This window comes from Staurois parvus, unplaced genomic scaffold, assembly GCF_062004578.1.
Source record: "Staurois parvus isolate SC_StPar_1 unplaced genomic scaffold, SC_StPar_1.0 ptg000152l, whole genome shotgun sequence".
Taxonomy (NCBI): domain Eukaryota; kingdom Metazoa; phylum Chordata; class Amphibia; order Anura; family Ranidae; genus Staurois; species Staurois parvus.
Window position 1 is genome coordinate 1,884,433 of NW_028317948.1, and position 16,604 is coordinate 1,901,036.

A 16,604-nucleotide genomic window follows, 5' to 3' on the forward strand; every position below is an offset into this window, starting at 1 on the left:
TTGCTCCCCACTTGGCCTCTGCTCTGGTGGCTGTTGGCTACCTCAAGGAGTACACTTGGGTTACCCACATTAGTATTGGGACAAGGTCATGAAGTGCAGTGTTCTCGCACTTTTCAATTGTTCACTCATTCTCTCTTCTCTTTCCTCTCTCTCTCTTCACTCATTTCCCTCTCTATTTTCTCTCTCTCTCCCTTTCACTTCCTCTTTTTCTCTCCATCCTCCATTTGCCCTCTATCATACATTAGGACCAGGTTGGCTTTATCTTGTCCCGTGAGGCACGAGACAACACCATTAAAGTCTTAAACTTAATTCACATAGCCGATCAGTTGGACATCGCTTGCGCATTTCTAGGTACGGATGCTAAAAAGGCCTTTGATCGTGTGGATTGTGGGTTCATGTTTGAGGTTCTTCGCCATATGGGCGAGGAAGTGAATGGAAATTTTCCCAATGGGACACAGATGGTCAAAATAAATCTGACTGGTTATAACCCTCCCCTGCTCTATCCAAAATTGAAAAAAAATTTTTGCCTATAGTTCTACTTTAAGTTCATTCTGTTGCAGTCTGATGTTTTTCAGTATTCGATTTAATGCCATAGTTTTGCAGACTCACGTTTTCTAAATACATCAGAAGATGAAACTTTGCCAGGCACTGCCAGCCTTCCCTGTTTTGCAAGTCTTTCATGAAGACAAAGCTTCAAAAGGAAGTACCGTTAAATGTTCCAGTTTCAAGGAGAAGGTCCCTTAATTGAGGCTTCATGACTGCAGATGTAACGTCTGACACTGGAAGGCAGGTAGCAGAAACAGTTGTCAGCTCTGGCTGGCTGCATTCCATTTCCTAACTGCAGCAGCCAGAGTGTGTCCACGTTCTGACCACTGCCTAAAGAGGTCAACCATATAGCTTCGGTGGTACTGAGAGCAGAACAGTAACATAAATGGTGACAGCATGGGACAACTTTTCAACACTAATGATCTGTTCAGGTAGCTTGTGAACCACAAAAGGCTACCAGTTGGACAGCCCTGGTTTATATTCTAAAGCTCTTTAGAAATGGTGTGTGTTGATAAGTGTTCAGAAAAAAAAAAAAAGCAAACACTTTCTTAACAAGTTAAATACAGATCTTCAAAGTGTATTGAATGCATTACAATGCGAGAAAAGCACAAAATAATGAATTGCATAAGTGTACACAACCATTTAAACTGACACCCTTTACATCATCATTGGTACAGTCTGTTCTTGTCCTAATTCATGTCATTATATGAATAGAGATTCCCAGTGTGTAGCTCAAGTAGTTTTAAAGTGATTTAAATACACATGTATTTGGAAGGTCCAGATTTTGGCAAGTGAGTTTTGTTGCATTACTTATGTCATGAAGACATAAGAACATTCCAAGCAACTCCATGAAAGGAGAATACAAATCGTGCGTCAGGACTGATTTCTAAGTTTCCAAGTCACTATATATCTCTTGGAGTACAGTTAAATCAATGGTTATGCAATGGAAAGCTAGTGGCATAGCTTTTATATTGCCATGAATAGGCCATGACTGCGCAAGGAGGAAACTACTGAGCAGACACCTATGTAATATCTGAAGGAGTTACAAGCCTTTGTGGCTGAGATTGGAGAGACTATGTATACTGTTGTTGTTGTCCCGGTGCTCTTCACTGTGAGGCACAATTTTCCTGAATGAAACTGAGCTGTGTGATTAAGAGGTGTGTCATTGAGCTATGGGGAAAAAAACAAAACCAGGACATACGGCAAAAAAGAAAATACAACACATTTGTATTTGTATACCTGAATTATTTAAAAAAAAAAAAATATATATATATATATATATATATATATATATATATATATATATATATATATATATATATTATGGGCAGAGTAGGCGATAGTCAGATTGAGGACGTTGTGGGTGATATTTGGAGGCAAGATTGGTGATGTAATTTGGGGCAGAGTTATAAATGGCTCTATATGGTATTGTTAATGTTTTGAATTTTATTGGTTGGGCAATGGGAAGCCAGTGGAGGGATTGGCAGAGAGGGATGGCAGATATGGTACGGTTTGTAAGGTGAATGAGTCTGGCAGCAGCATTCATGATAGCCTGCGATTAGGTAGGCCAAGGAGCGAATTACAATAGTCAAGGCAAGAGATAACAAGGGAGTGAATAAGTTGCTTAGTAGTTTCAGAGGTTAAGAAAGGGCATATCTGGAGTTGTTGCGGAGGTGAAGTCTACAAGATTTGGACGGTGATTGGATTTGAGGACAGATGGGAGTCTAGGATTACACCTAGTACCCTGGCATGAGGAGAGGGACTGATGGTTGTATTATTGATTTTGATGGAGAATTCAGGGGAGGGGGCACGGGCTGGAGGAAATAGTATAAGCTCCATTTTGGAAAGATTGATTTTGAGGAAGTGGAGTGACATCCATGCTGATATGTCACTTAGTAGGTTAGTAATGCGAGAGGAGACTGAAGGTGAGAAGTAGAAATATAGATTTGTGTGTCATGAGATGGTACTTTAAGCCATGGGAGTTTATCAAGTGACCAAGGGAGGAGGTGTAGATGGAGAAGAGAAGGGGTCCAAGCACAGAACCTTGAGGGACCCCTAAAGAAAGAGGGCGTGAAGAGAAGGAGGCAGCGTTATAGGTAACGCTAAAGGAGCACTGCGATGGGTAGCAGAAGAACCAGGAGAGAGCAGAGTCACGGAGGCCAAGAGTGTAGTTTTCAGGAGAGGATGGTCAACATTATTAAAAGCCGCAGAGTGGTCAAGTAGTAAGAGTATGGAGTAGTGGCCATTGGTTTTAGCAGATAATAAATCATTAGTGAGTTTTAGTGGGGCAGTTTCAGACGAGTGGAGTGAGTGAAAACCAGAATGTAAAGGGTCAAGAAGGTTTTTGTCAGTGAGATAGGAGCTCAGGCGATTGTAGACTAAGCGTTCTAAGAATTTAGAGTAAACGGAAGCAGGGAGATGGGTCTGAAGTTGTTCAGGTTGGTGGGGTCCAGCGAGGACTTTTTAAGTATGGGAGTGATGTGTGCATGCTTTAGATGGGTGGGGAAGGCACCGTTAGAGAGGGAGAGATTGAAGATGTGAGTGAGGGAGCATAAGATAGAAGAGGATGACTGTAGTATTTGAGAGGGGACAGGATCCAGGGGGCACGTGGTGAGACGGGCTTCTGAAAAAACTTTAGTGACCTCTTAAGTAGTAGCAAGATCAAAACAGGAAAGCGTTGAGGGAGGTTTAGTATAAGGTATGCGAAGTAGGATAGATGTTTGTGTAGTGGAGATGCCCCTACGAATTGCATCAATCTTGTGTTTTGAAATTCTCTGCAATCTCTTAAGCAGTGAGTGAGTTACTGGGTGGAGGTGGAGAAAGTAGAGAGTTACAAGTAGAGAAGAGATGATGCGGACTGGGTGACAAGGTATTAATAAGAGTGACAAAGTAGGCTTGTTTGGCAGCATGGAGGGAAGTATTGTATGTTAAGAAAGCAGATTTATATCTGGTGAATGCTTGCTGAGATTTGGTTTTACGCCACAATCGCTCCAGTGCACGGCTATGTCTAAGATTCCTGGTGTCAGTCTGCAACGGTTGTAATGGTCAGGGCCTGATACTTTGTGTAGTTAGAGGAGCAAGTGAGTCTAGTTTGGATGAAAGCAAACTGTTGTAGACAGCAGTGGCCAGGTCGGGGCAGGACAGGGGACAGTTGCAGAGTGGAAAAGAGAAGGGTTTAAGTTGTAACGGTTTCTGCAGATAATTGTTGCTGCTTGGAGGGATAAGTGTTTGAAGATGAGGACACTCAAGGTGATGAGATTGTGATCAGAGAGGAAAGGGGGTGTTTGTGCGGTTGTAAGGAGTGCAAATATGGGAGAAAACAAGGTATAATGTATTCCCATCAGAGTGAGTGGAGGACTGTGTCCATTGTGCAAAAGATGAGGTAAGGCTGAAGAGTTGGGATGTAGCCGGGTTGTTGATATTAATGGGGATGTTAAAATCTCCAAGAATGATAGTGGATATTTCAGAGGAGAGAAAGTAGGGTAGCCAAGCAGAGAAGTAGTCAAGAAAGCTCGCCACTGGTCCAGGAGGCCAGTAGATCACTGCAATCCTCAGAGAAATGGGAGAAAACAGCCGAATGCAGTGAGTCTTGAAAGAAGAGAAGGATAGAGAGGGAGGGTTAGGGAGGACTTGAAAGGTGCTCAGTGGGGATAGAAGCAAACCACGTCCACCTCCTTTCTGACCACTGGGTCTGGGTGAGTGACTCCAGAGAAGACCTCCATAGGAAAGTGCTGCAGGAGAAGCAAAATCTGCTGCTTGAAGCCAGGTTTCTGTAATTGCTAGTGGGTTAAGGGAGTGGGAGACAAAAAGGTCATGGACAAAGGTGAGCTTATTACAGACAGAGCGGGCATTCCAGAGCACACATGAAAAAGGGTGGGTGGTTTTTAGGAACATGGGGATTGAGATTAAATTGAGTGGATTGCTATTCTTGTAGGAAGCCTGGTGTGGGGTTGAGATACTGGAGGACCAGGGTTTGGGGAGATATCCCCAGACGTTAGGAGAAGAAGGGTGAGGAAAGTAAGATGGGAGCAGGATGTGTATGAGTGCACATGCCTTCCTGTCCTGGTGTTTGGGTCAGCAGGTGAGTAAAGTATTAGCAGGAGGTGATAAGAGCAGTAGTAGGGAGATGGTAGAAGTGAGGGTGATATGTATTAGCTTTGGGGTGGAGCAGAGGGGTAAAGAAATGAGATTTTGAGAACAGAGGATAGTAATATGAAAAGGAGGAGTAGAGGGGACATATTAAAGGGTACATGGAGTGGGAATCAGACTTGTAGGAGGTGTTTCCAGGGTGTATGCTTGCAGTCCATCCAGCGTGCAGTAGAGTTCTTTGTTGTATCTTCCTGCTGCTTGAGTTATCCTGCTTTAGTTTAACTGCTGTTTTTGCACTCCAGCAGAAAATTCACTCACGCAGGACAATGCCCCTTCTGCGACTGAACCCCCTGTCTGTGGCCTCCCCCATAAGCTGGTCAAAATTTATAGGGAGATGATCAAATGAGCAATTCTTCTCTGCCCCAATTAAGAACTGATAAGGATCACATGAATTTGGGGGGGAAGTTGGTCAAAACTAAACCAACCACACAAGCAGGCCAAAGTCATAAAAGATGATTGATTTCTGATCACAGAGAGGCAAAAGCAGGTGAGAATCAATCACCACAAACAGACAAAAAGATATAGGACTAATTATCCTGAATTTTGCAGAAAGTACCACGGAGACAGTTTAAGGTGTCGGTCACACAGCAGCATTTATCTGTGAAAAAGCAGAGACGACATGATCGGGGGGCTGTGTTCAACAGCTGCATTGCACTCCAGCAGGAGAAAAAAGTGTGTGTGTAATACACACAGTATTTCACAGAAGTGAGTACACCCCTCACATTTTTGTAAATATTTTATTATGATGTTTTCATATGACAACACTGAAGAAATGACACTTTGCTACAATGTAAAGTAGTGAGTGTACAGCTTGTATAACAGTGTAAATTTGCTGTCCCCTCAAAATAAATCACAGCCAGTAATGTCTAAACTGCTGGAAACAAAAGTGAGTACACCCCTAAGTGAAAATGTCCAAATTGGGCCCAATTAGCCATTTTCCCTCCCCGGTGTCATGTGACTTGTTAGTGTTACAAGGTCTCAGGTGTGAATGGAGAACAGTTGTGTTAAATCTAGTGTTATCGCTCTCTCTTTCGCTCTCCTACTGGTCACCTGGAAGTTTAGCATGGCAGGTCATGGCAAAGACCTCTCTGAGGATCTGCTCAATTTTTGCTCTACATAAAGATGGCCTAGGCTATAAGAAGATTGCCAAGACTATGGAACTGAGCTGCAGCACGGTGGCTAAGACCATACAGTGGTTTAACAGGACAGGTGCCACTCTGAACAGGCCTCGCCATGGTCGACCAAAGCAGTTGAGAGCACGTGCTCAGCGTCATATCCAGAGGTTGTCTTTGGGAAATAAACGTATGAGTGCTGCCAGCATTGCTGCAGAGGTTGAAGAGATGGGGGGGGGGTCAGCCTGTCAGTGTTCAGACCATACACCGCATCAAATTGGTCTGCATTGCTGTCGTCCCTGAAGGAAGCCCCTTCTAAAGATGATACATAAGAAAGCCTGCAATAAGTTTGTTGAAGACAAGCAGACTAAGGACATGGATTACTGGAACCATGTCCTGTGGTCTGATGAGACCAAGATAAACCTATTTGGTTCAGATGGTGTCATGCGTGTAGTAGCGGCAACCAGGTGAGGAGTACAAAGACAAGTGTGTCTTGCCTACAGTCAAGCATGGTGGTGGGAGTGTCATGGTCTGGGGCTGCATGAGTGCTGCCGGCACTGGGGAGCTACAGTTCATTGAGGGAACCATGAATGCCAACATGTACTGTGACATACTGAAGCAGAGCATGATCCCCCTCCCTTTGAACACTGGGCCGCAGGGCAGCATTCCAACATAACGACCCCAAACACACCTCCAAGACAACCACTGCCTTGCTAAAGAAGCTGAGGATAAAGGTGATGGACTGGCCAAGCATGTCTCCAGACCTAAACCCTTGAGCATCTGTGGGGCATCCTCAAACGGAAGGTGGAGGAGCACAAGGTCTCTAACATCCACCAGCTCTGTGACGTCGTCATGGAGGAGTGGAAGAGGACTCCAGTGGCAACCTGTGAAGCTCTGATGAACTCCATGCCCAAGAGGGTTAAGACAGTGCTGGAAAATAATGGTGGCCACACAAAATATTGACACTTTGGGCCCAATTTGGACATTTTCACTTAGTGGTGTACTCACTTTTGTTGCCAGCGGTTTAGACATGAATGATTGTGTTTGAATTATTTTGAGGGGACAGCAAATTTACACTGTTATACGAGCTGTACACTCACTACTTTACATTGTAGAAAAGTGTAATTTCTTCAGTGTTGTCACATGAAAAGATAGAATAAAATATTTACAAAAATGTGAGGGGGGTGTGTGTGTGTATGTATGTATGTATGTATGTATAAGTGTGTGTGTGTATATACATACACTGCAGTTTGGGGTTAGTAAAATCTATAATTATCTGTTTTGAGATGAGTTGTTATGAGTAGAAGTATACCTGTTGGAATGTTCTTTTGCAATACTGGTTATTTTTTCTTGTGTACAGGTGAGATCAGAGAGCAAAATGGAGATGGTCTTGTCCATGCTGCAATTGTTGCAGAAGGAGCAGCAGTAGGGAGCCCTGAAGCAAATGCTTTCAATGTCCTCCAGCATGTTCTGGGTGCAGGGCCCTACATCAAAAGAGGCAGCAACTCCAGCAGTAAACTTTCCCAAGCAGTGTCCAAGGCAACCAGTGAACCCTTTGACGTAAGTATTAACTCCATGAAAGAATACTACTTGTGTTCTGAATTCTCATTCGCATCTATTTTGAGGTGTTTTTTTTTTTTTCTTCAATTAAGGTACAAGTGCTCTTTTAGCGAAATGTGTACTGGTCCACCAATCTTAGATTCTTGACCTCAAAACCCTCAGCCAGCTGTTTACTTCAGCATCCTATTTATGACATTCTCTGCTGTTTGCATTCTCTGGGGCAAAAATCATGCATGCTGAATGCCACTGCACAGTCAGCACCCATAAACTTGACAGAAACCATACTCCAAGTGTCTCTAATCTGAGGGCTTAAAATGGAAGTATGGCGAAAGCTTTTTTGGCCATACGTCCTTTCAGGGTCACAGGAGTGTATACTTACTTTTGCTGTCATGTGACCCAGAATCAACCAACAGCTAACTCAAGCCCATTATCAGCTGATGTCAAAGAGCTGCTTCAAGCTGCACCCGTCCCCTCTCCTACCTGATGCTCCAGTGAGTGCTGGAGGGGCAGAGCAGAGAGCCGTGACATATTCTGCAGCATGGAGGTGAGTATGTATAATTTTTTTTTTATAATCCCATATTTCTCCTTTAGTGGGCAGGGATAGACAGCACTGAAGATGATTTGAGCCCAGAGGATATAAAGGACAGAGAAGGCCATGGTTGTTGATGCTGAGGTAAGTAAGCACCTGGATGGGGGGTTTCTACCTTCACTCAGGATAGGGGGCTAGGGAGAATGGACATGTACACTTTTTACTAAAATACTGCATTTAGCTAAAAACTCGAACATTGCAAGCAGATTACAGTCTCTAAACTTAATAATTTCCCTTTCTTGAAGGTTTCTGCGTTCAATGCAAGCTACTCGGATTCTGGATTGTTTGGTGTCTACACTATATCCCAGGCTGCTTCTGCTGGAGATGTAAGGAAAATACAAAATTTGTATCTAACGCTTATTAACTTATTCCTAGGTAAATTATTTACATTTATCGATCACTCACTGGTGACTTTATTAGGTACACCTTGCTAGTACCAGCCAAGTCTCATGACATGTAAAATCCCAGGTTAGTCAATGCGAGTCTTCTTAATTAGCACTACTGAAGTTGCTCCGACTTTAGAAAAGATTCCTGTACTACTTCAAGGTGACTTCTATCCAACTTGGGTTATATACTTTAATAGAAGTTGCCTCCAAGTCAAATCCTTATCTATATTAATGTGATTTGGATCTGACATTACAGGAAGATCACCCAGGCATTACCTGAAAGTTGCTTCAGAGTTGCATCAAAGTAGTACTCAAGTTGCCTAGCAAAGTCACGCAACTTTCAAGTAGCTGTAGTGTGAACCGAGACTTAGTGTAGCTAAAATAAAATAAACCCCACAAAAATCAGCTAAAATGGACATAACTTAGTCAGTAGTATGTGCTGATTCCAATTTTGTTAGTAGAAATCCTTCTCAGTTCATTAATCTCATCAGTTTACTAACCGAATTGGAATCCACCCAAGGGACATATCCTATTGTCTGTAAGTTATGTCCCTTGTACTGATGATTCTGGTTTTTATTTTAGCTGCACTTAGACTTTAAGGCTGCAGTCACACCTCAGCATAGCGAATTTTGAGTGTTTTTCTTTTTCGCATGATTTTTAATGCTTTTTAACCACAATTTTTGCGCATTTTCGTACAGCATTTTTTAGGTATTTTTGAGCTTTGGCGTGTTTTTTTATTAGCCAATATAGAAAAATATAATCTGCTATATCATTTGCTAGGTTTTTTGGGGGGTTTTTTTAGCTTTTATTTTTTTTTTATTAATATTTATTTTTGTTAGGGAAAGGGGTTAGATTTAGGATTAGGGATGGGTTGGGGTTAATTACACTGTTCAACAAATTTTTATTTTTTGCCAGTTTTGGAAACAAAAGGATCCATTTCTTAATGAATTTCACATTCTGAGTTCAAATATAACAATGAAATTTGTCAATTGGCTCTAGTTTTTCTGTAAACGGAAAGTTTTCTACTATAGGCGTAATGACTACATAATGCACAATAATTATATAGATAGATGTCTTTCCACAAATATAAAGCAAGTGATATTGACTACATAACAAAGCCTAAATGGCATAATATATTGCATAGGATTACCAAGAAAAATTATAGCCATAAGCTAAGTTGAATCATTTTAATACTTAGGATTCTCACTAGTTTTGTCTTCAGTTTGTGTCGGTTTTGCTTCTCTTGGCTTTTCTCTTGTATTCGAGGAAAGGGCTATCTCTTACAACTGCACGTGACTACACGCTTCAGGTTCTTCCTCACTTGACTCAACCACGAAGGATTCTGGTGCTTTAGGAATTGGTAGCCCCTCTCCATGAGGAACTGGACGTATTGCCGATGGAATATTTGGATAGTGCACAGATAACTTTTTCTTCTTATTTAGCCCTTTTGTTGGAGGCACCATACAAAAGTAACAATTACTAACATGATCTGTTGGCTCTCTCCAAATCATTGGCACAGCTAAAGGCATAGATGCCTTTTTTCCTTTCAACCATTGCTCCAGTGCCGTCCCACAAGAATTGCAGCATATATGTGGTGCCCAGCTCTTGTCCTGGTCTCCTATCTTGCAGCCAAAATACAAGTTGTAGGCTTTCTTAATCATTCCTGTTATCCTCCTTTTTTTGTGAGATAAAAGTTATTTCACCGCAGATATAGCAGAAATTATCTGCTTTATTCACACAAGTTCGAGCCATTACTGAGTAGCCTATATAAGCATAAAACGAAATTTAAAGACGCTGTCGAACTACAATCAGCTACAGATACTGCAGCTTTTATGCAGTGAAGTGATGCAATTAAAGGCTAATATTGCATCATCTCAGTATACATGTAATTTTCTATTGGTCACCAGTATCAATTGCGCAATATGCAGCTGAAGTTGCATCATAATTTTGAATGGCTTACGTCATTAGATGGGTGAATATATCATGGAAACTAGAGCCAATCAACATTTTTTAGGGTCATTTTCGTTTTCAGCACCCCAAAATTATGTAAGATTAGCTAATTTTATGCCCAAAACTTTTTACCTGTTGAACAGTGTTATTTGTATTTTCTTATTATTCATCTTTTTGTTACGGTGTTATTAGTAATAATAGAATAAATACATGTAAAGTAAATACACAGATAAATGTAAATCATAAATAATACACTAAATACACAGATATATACAAATATTTATAAATCATACACTAAATTAATACTATGTAATAATAAATCAATAATTAACCCCAACCTTAACCCCCTAATCCTTAAAAATTTTTTTCATTTGATTTTTTTTTTTATGGTAATAATAATAGTAAACACCCTAACACAAAATATAATATATTAAATAGTTTTTGGGTTTTTTTTTTGGTTTAGGGCAGGAGTCTCTAAACTTTCTTAACAAAGGGCCAGTTTACTGGCTTTCAGACTTTAGGGGGGCTGGACTGTGGCCATTGGGAGTACAAAATGTCCTGCGTCTTTGGGAGTGAACAATGCATCTTTAGCATTAGGGGGAGGAATAGTGCCCTATTCTTGGTGTAAGTTGGAGAAATAGTGCCCCATCGTTGGTGTCTATGGGAAGAATAGTGCCCCATCGTTGGTGTCAGTGAAAGGAATAGTGTCTTACATCAGTGGGAGAAATAGTGCCCCAAGGGCCAGATAAGGGCAAGCAAAAGGCCCCATCCAGCCCTTGGGCTGTAGTTTGGAGACCACTGGTTTACTGGGTTAAGGTTAGTGGTTAATTTTTATTCATTATTACATATTCATTTATTTATGATTTTTTTTTATTTTACATTTATTCATATATTTTTTTTTTTTTTAAACATTTTTTTTCGTTTAAAGCGGAGTGCCACTCAGAAGCAGGAGCTCCTCTTATTTTTAGGGGGGCAGGGGTTATGTGTTTGGCAGTAACGCTCTGTAATTTTTTACAAACACCTTTTTTTTTTCCCATCACATAGGGGACAAAAAGTCCCCATGTGATGTTTTTCTTGGTGACAGGTTCTCTTTGCGATACCTAGGGTCTAAAAGACCCTGCATGTCTCCCCTGTGCTCCATTGAATGTAATACAGTGCACATCTTACTGCATTACATTCTTTCCCTGCTTTATAGCCAGGAAAGCTGTCAATGGGGGAATCATACACGTCACTTTCAGGTCAGCTGACGCTCCCTCCCTTCTACCAGTCGGAACCCCGCTACACCGGTCCTGGGCCCGCAGATGGGCAAGCGGTGCCCATGGTGCAGAGTTGGGGGAGGTGCATGCATGGTGGGTAATGGGCCCATGGGTGGATGGTACTTTAGCGCTATGTGTGGAAGTAATAGAGCAGCAACACAGCCGCCTGAATACTTCCACTTGTCAAGTAAGCCCTGCTGCTTGCCTGCAGCAGGGCTAAATGTTAAAATGAAACTACTTGCCCGGCGCCCGGAACTTCATGTCCTAGGTGTCGGGCGATATAAATTTCACATGCCTGTGGTTGTCACGTGAAACTGTCAGCATGCTTAAGCAGTCTTTCAACAACCTTCAAGTTGTGGTGAAGTCTGCTAGCAGCTTGTTGAAAGTGACAGCCTGCACTTCCGTTATATCTGTGTTTAATTCTCTCCAAACTGGAGATCAACGAGGCTTTAAAGACTTACAAAAGTTAGCTTTTTTTTTTTTCTTTTTTAAAGCTTGTTGTACACACTTCTTTAATACTAGATGAAGCCCACAATTTTATTTAACCACTTGCCCAGGCCAATTTTGAGCTTTCAGCACTGTTGCACTTTGACAATTGCGCAGTCATGCAACACTGTACCAATATGACATTTTTATCATGTTTTTCACACCAATATAGCTTTCTTTTGGTGGTATGTACTCGCCGCTGGGTTTTTTTATTCTTTGCGCTATAAACAAAAAAAGAGCAAAAAATTTATAAAAAAAAAAGTTTCTCTTTGTTTCTGTTATAAAATTTTGCAAACAGGTAATTTTTCTCCTTCACTGATGTGCGCTGATGAGGCAGCACCGATGGGCACTGGTGGGTGGCACTGCTGGACGCTGATCATCGGTGCCAACCCGTCCTCTGACAATTGCCGGTTATCGGCAGTGCTTTCCTCATGCTGTGACAACGTGAGGAAAGTGGAGCCGATAACCCGCAACTGCATTTACCGGTGATCTGCTGTGTCATTGGACACAGCTGATCACGTGGTAAAGGGCTGCTGTGATTGGCCTTTTACTACATCACGTGATCAGCTGTGTCCGTAGGTCATAAGATGCCCTCCCAGAACTGGACAACCGCGCTGTAGCTGTCATTCGGCAATAGCGTGGTTGGCAAGTGGTTAATATTAAGCCAGAAACCCCTTATGGGTTCTGGGCAACACAAAACTGAGTTTTTCAGAAACTGTTGAAGCCTCCAGCTTCAAAATGTTACCATCAGCATGTACCCATGAACAGCAAATACGTTTTGTCTACCTTGGCTTGCAGGTCTCATTTGCCCAGATTCCGGTTTGTATGTACACATGACGGACAAATTCAAAGGACCCTTTGAAGCTACAAATATGAGACCTGCCATTGCTGAGCTGTTTTGAATGTGCATGCTTTGGGGCTGTCTTTCTCATCCTTTGTTTTACTATGTGTCATTGATCCATTAAACATTAGTGATTATCCAATGCTCCTGTATGTCACCAGATGCATGCTTATTTACAGGTCAGTGCTTTATTTTGTAGTAAAGCAAAGATGAGGCACGTTCCTGTTTTTTTACATTGTTTTTTTAATTCTGATCCTTTCCCCCCCAAGGTAATAAACGCTGCTATTAATCAGGTGAAAGCTGTCGCTGGTGGTACTGTAACTGAGGCTGATATCACAAGAGCAAAGTAAGTAAATTATTTTTAAGTCACCGTGGATCTGTTTCTCCCTAAAATGATCATTCTGTTATACCAGTGACAGTCTTCTAAGATTCAAAGTGATTGTAAGGATATAAGCTGGCTGTCTCTAAAGTAAAGAAACTTGCTAATCAGCACTTATTTGCAGTAGATTGAAGTGTTGGGAGATTTTGATATAATTGATCCATTATATTTTTTTTTTTTATGTCTAAGTAAAAGTTTAGCCTACAAGTTTATCACAATATCAACACTTTGGTGGCTCCATGCACCTATACAAATAGTTTGTGGTGTAAGCTCTTTCCAGGCTTAGAACTATAGTAATTTTGAATAAATGTACATATCCGAATACTGTCTGAAAGTTTTTGTATTGATGTCTAAAGGCAAGTGATTTGTCATTTCAGGAACCAACTCAAATCCCAGTACCTTATATCTAGTGAAAATTCCTCTGGGCTGTTGCATGAGATTGGGTCTCAGACACTGGCAGCCGGTACCTATACATCACCAGTTGCTGCCATCAAACAAGTAGATTCCGTGACCAGCGCAGATGTTGTTAATGTGAGTAGTTCATCTGTTTAGTGAATTTGTGATGCTCCTATAGCAGCACCATCCAGGGTCTGTGTTTTGGGTAGGAAAATGTATGCCAACCTTGCTTTAGTCACTAAAGCTAAAAACAGTGTGATCAAATTGAAGAGAAAACAGTTTTAGAGGGTGCAGCATCAGGGAATCATGATCCACCTGAAGATGACATGAATTTACCACGAACTGCAAGGGCCTCTTCACATCTGGCTGTTCTGTTGAGATTACTGCATGCATGTGGTATTTTGCATGTTAACATGCATTGTGTTCGGGTAGCCGATTCATTTTGAATGTAAACTAGACCTGCTGGATTACATGCCCAAGGAGGTAAAGGTTGTGGGCCACCCCCTCTAACAGAGCACACAGGGATGTGGGTGTGGATGGAGTGTGATCTTGCCCAGAGCTGAAACACAACACACCCAGGGGGAGGCGACACACAAACCAATGACATGAACAGTCAGAAAATAGTCACAACACACTGAGTATACATGTACTTTGCCTACCACAAAATAAGTGGTACTGTATTTTTAGAGCTTGGCAGCACCATAGTAGAATTGCTATTTTTGCATTTACGTCAACACTTGCTTCCTCAGTGATACAAATATGAAAGTACCCAGCAAATGGAAGGAATACATCCCCTTCTGGTGAGCAGTATGTTGGAACTCTGCCATCTCAAAATGCTACTTGCACCACCGCTGTCTAATACTTCCAAATGTGTTGGCTGCTTTCAGTCCTTCCACTGATCCTTTGTTACTACAGTGTCCTTTAATGATACAGCATTCAGTGACCACATCCGTCAGCAAGGGCTGTATCACTTGGCACCCCTGAAATTGTTAGATTGCAGCAGTGTATGGAGGTCTTCAAGATGGCAAAGTTTTAACACTTAGCCTGCCGGACAGGTGACTCTTCCTCCTCATTTGCAGGATACAGTCACATTTATTTTGTTTAGGGTCTCAGGGTCTCTTTTAAAGCGTTACTAAACCCACAATCATAAAATTAGTCTGTATATGCATTAAGACATGCTTGTTATACTCACTGTGGAACCTAAGGGGTTAATCCTCTGCATTGTGTAAAAAGGCTGTTTGATCCTTTCTTCTCTAATCCTCCTCCTTCCACAGTTCCCAATCCATCTGTTGATAGTACAGAGCCCTAGGAGGCACTCTGCACATGCTCAGTATGATGTGTATTGCTAGAAAGTGTTGTGGTTTTTTTTGGGGTGATTGACGCAGGGCCAATCAGCACTATCCAGAGGGTCAGGGGTCATGCAGCCTCATAGGTCATTTAGAGGAGAATGAAAACACCTCCTACAAGCTTTAGCCAGTGCTTGGCCAGACACTAATAGAAGTCACAACCTGCTATGTACTGCTGATGAGAAAAGGTATTTAGCAGTTTATATTTACTTAAATAATTGCATTTCCATGTTCTATGTACTGTGGGAGACCAGATATAGTGAATGCAGGGTCATGGATTTAATAACACTTTAAAGTAACACCAATGTTTCTCTTGAATATAATGTCGCTCATTTGCTTTTAGCCTGTAAACTGGCAATATTACTGATTATAGATGGCATTCATTGCAAGGTGCTGTTCGTGATGTCAAGCTTGTTTTGTCCTTCTCTATATAGAGATTTTTTTTCTTCTTTTTCAACAACCACCCCCCCCCCCCCCCCTTTCTTCTTCTTTTTTTTTTTTTTTTTTTTTTTTCGTAGAATTAGAAATCTATTCGTGCAGTTTTATGTTTATTTACAGGTTTACATAAAACTAAAAATAGGATTTTCAGAAGTAGGTCAGCAATGTTACTCACATAGAGATAGGACAAAATAACTATTGTTTTACAATAACTTTTGTTGACAGGACTCAAAATCACAGTGGCAAATGTTAATTCCATGAAAATAATATCCAGATTTTAATCCTGTCTTTTTGTAGGCTGCAAAGAAATTTGCATCTGGAAAGAAATCCTTGGCAGCAAGCGGAAACCTGGAAAAAACCCCATTTGTTGCAGATCTCTAACTATTTTCCAGCAAGACACTTGAGGAACAGCATATGCTTTTGGCTAAGCTCTTAGAAGTGTACCATCTGTAAATTCTTCTCGTTATGGCCCGACATTAGGGAATGTAATTATTTATTAAGCCAGACTATACATGTGACTTGCGACTGAGAGATTTCTGAAAAACTTCTTATGTGGTCTGTGGAGAAAATGTTCATCTGTGTGTTACCTGCACCACATACAATTAAAGATTACTATTTCTAATATTGTTTTTTGTGTGCCATTCTTCTGTGTATAAATCATGCATGGTTTATTATATTTACTTGGGATCTTTTGCAATAAGCTGAATGTGTGCAAAATATAACTCTAATTCCAAAAGTGTTGGACATGTACTGCTTTTAGAATGTGGCTGAGAATTTCTGTACAGATCTTTTTGTGGACAAATACAACGGGTAAAATAAGCATTGAACACGTCACCATTTTCTCAGTAAATTTCTAAAGGTGCTATTGACATGAAATTTTCACCACATGTTGTTAACAACCCATGCAATACATACATACAAAGAAACCAAAACAAATAAGTTTAAAAATTTGGTCTTTGTAAGAAAATGGAATGACACAGGGAAAAAGTATTGAACATGCTGAAATGTATTTAATACTTCGTACAAAATCCTTTGTTTGGTAATGACAGCTTCAAGACAACTCCTGTATGGAGAAACTAGTCGCATGCACTGAAGGTTCTGTGGGCCTCTTCTGTGAACTCTGGTCTTTAGTTCTCTCCATAGATTTTCTATTGGACTCAAGTCAGGCGA

General features: G+C 41.1%; 1 protein-coding gene across 1 annotated transcript in view; it reads left to right on the forward strand.

Annotated features, from left to right (window-relative positions):
- The window catches only part of UQCRC2 (ubiquinol-cytochrome c reductase core protein 2), a 38,150-nt gene extending 22,094 nt beyond the window's left edge, over positions 1-16,056 (forward strand). Inside the window, exons 10-14 of the mRNA XM_089674791.1 lie at positions 7,168-7,367; positions 8,202-8,282; positions 13,145-13,221; positions 13,632-13,785; positions 15,732-16,056. Coding sequence (XP_089530917.1) covers positions 7,168-7,367; positions 8,202-8,282; positions 13,145-13,221; positions 13,632-13,785; positions 15,732-15,815 — 596 coding nt within the window. The 3' untranslated portion in view covers positions 15,816-16,056. The remainder of the gene's footprint in view (positions 1-7,167; positions 7,368-8,201; positions 8,283-13,144; positions 13,222-13,631; positions 13,786-15,731) is intronic.
- The last annotated feature ends 548 nt before the right edge of the window (positions 16,057-16,604 follow it).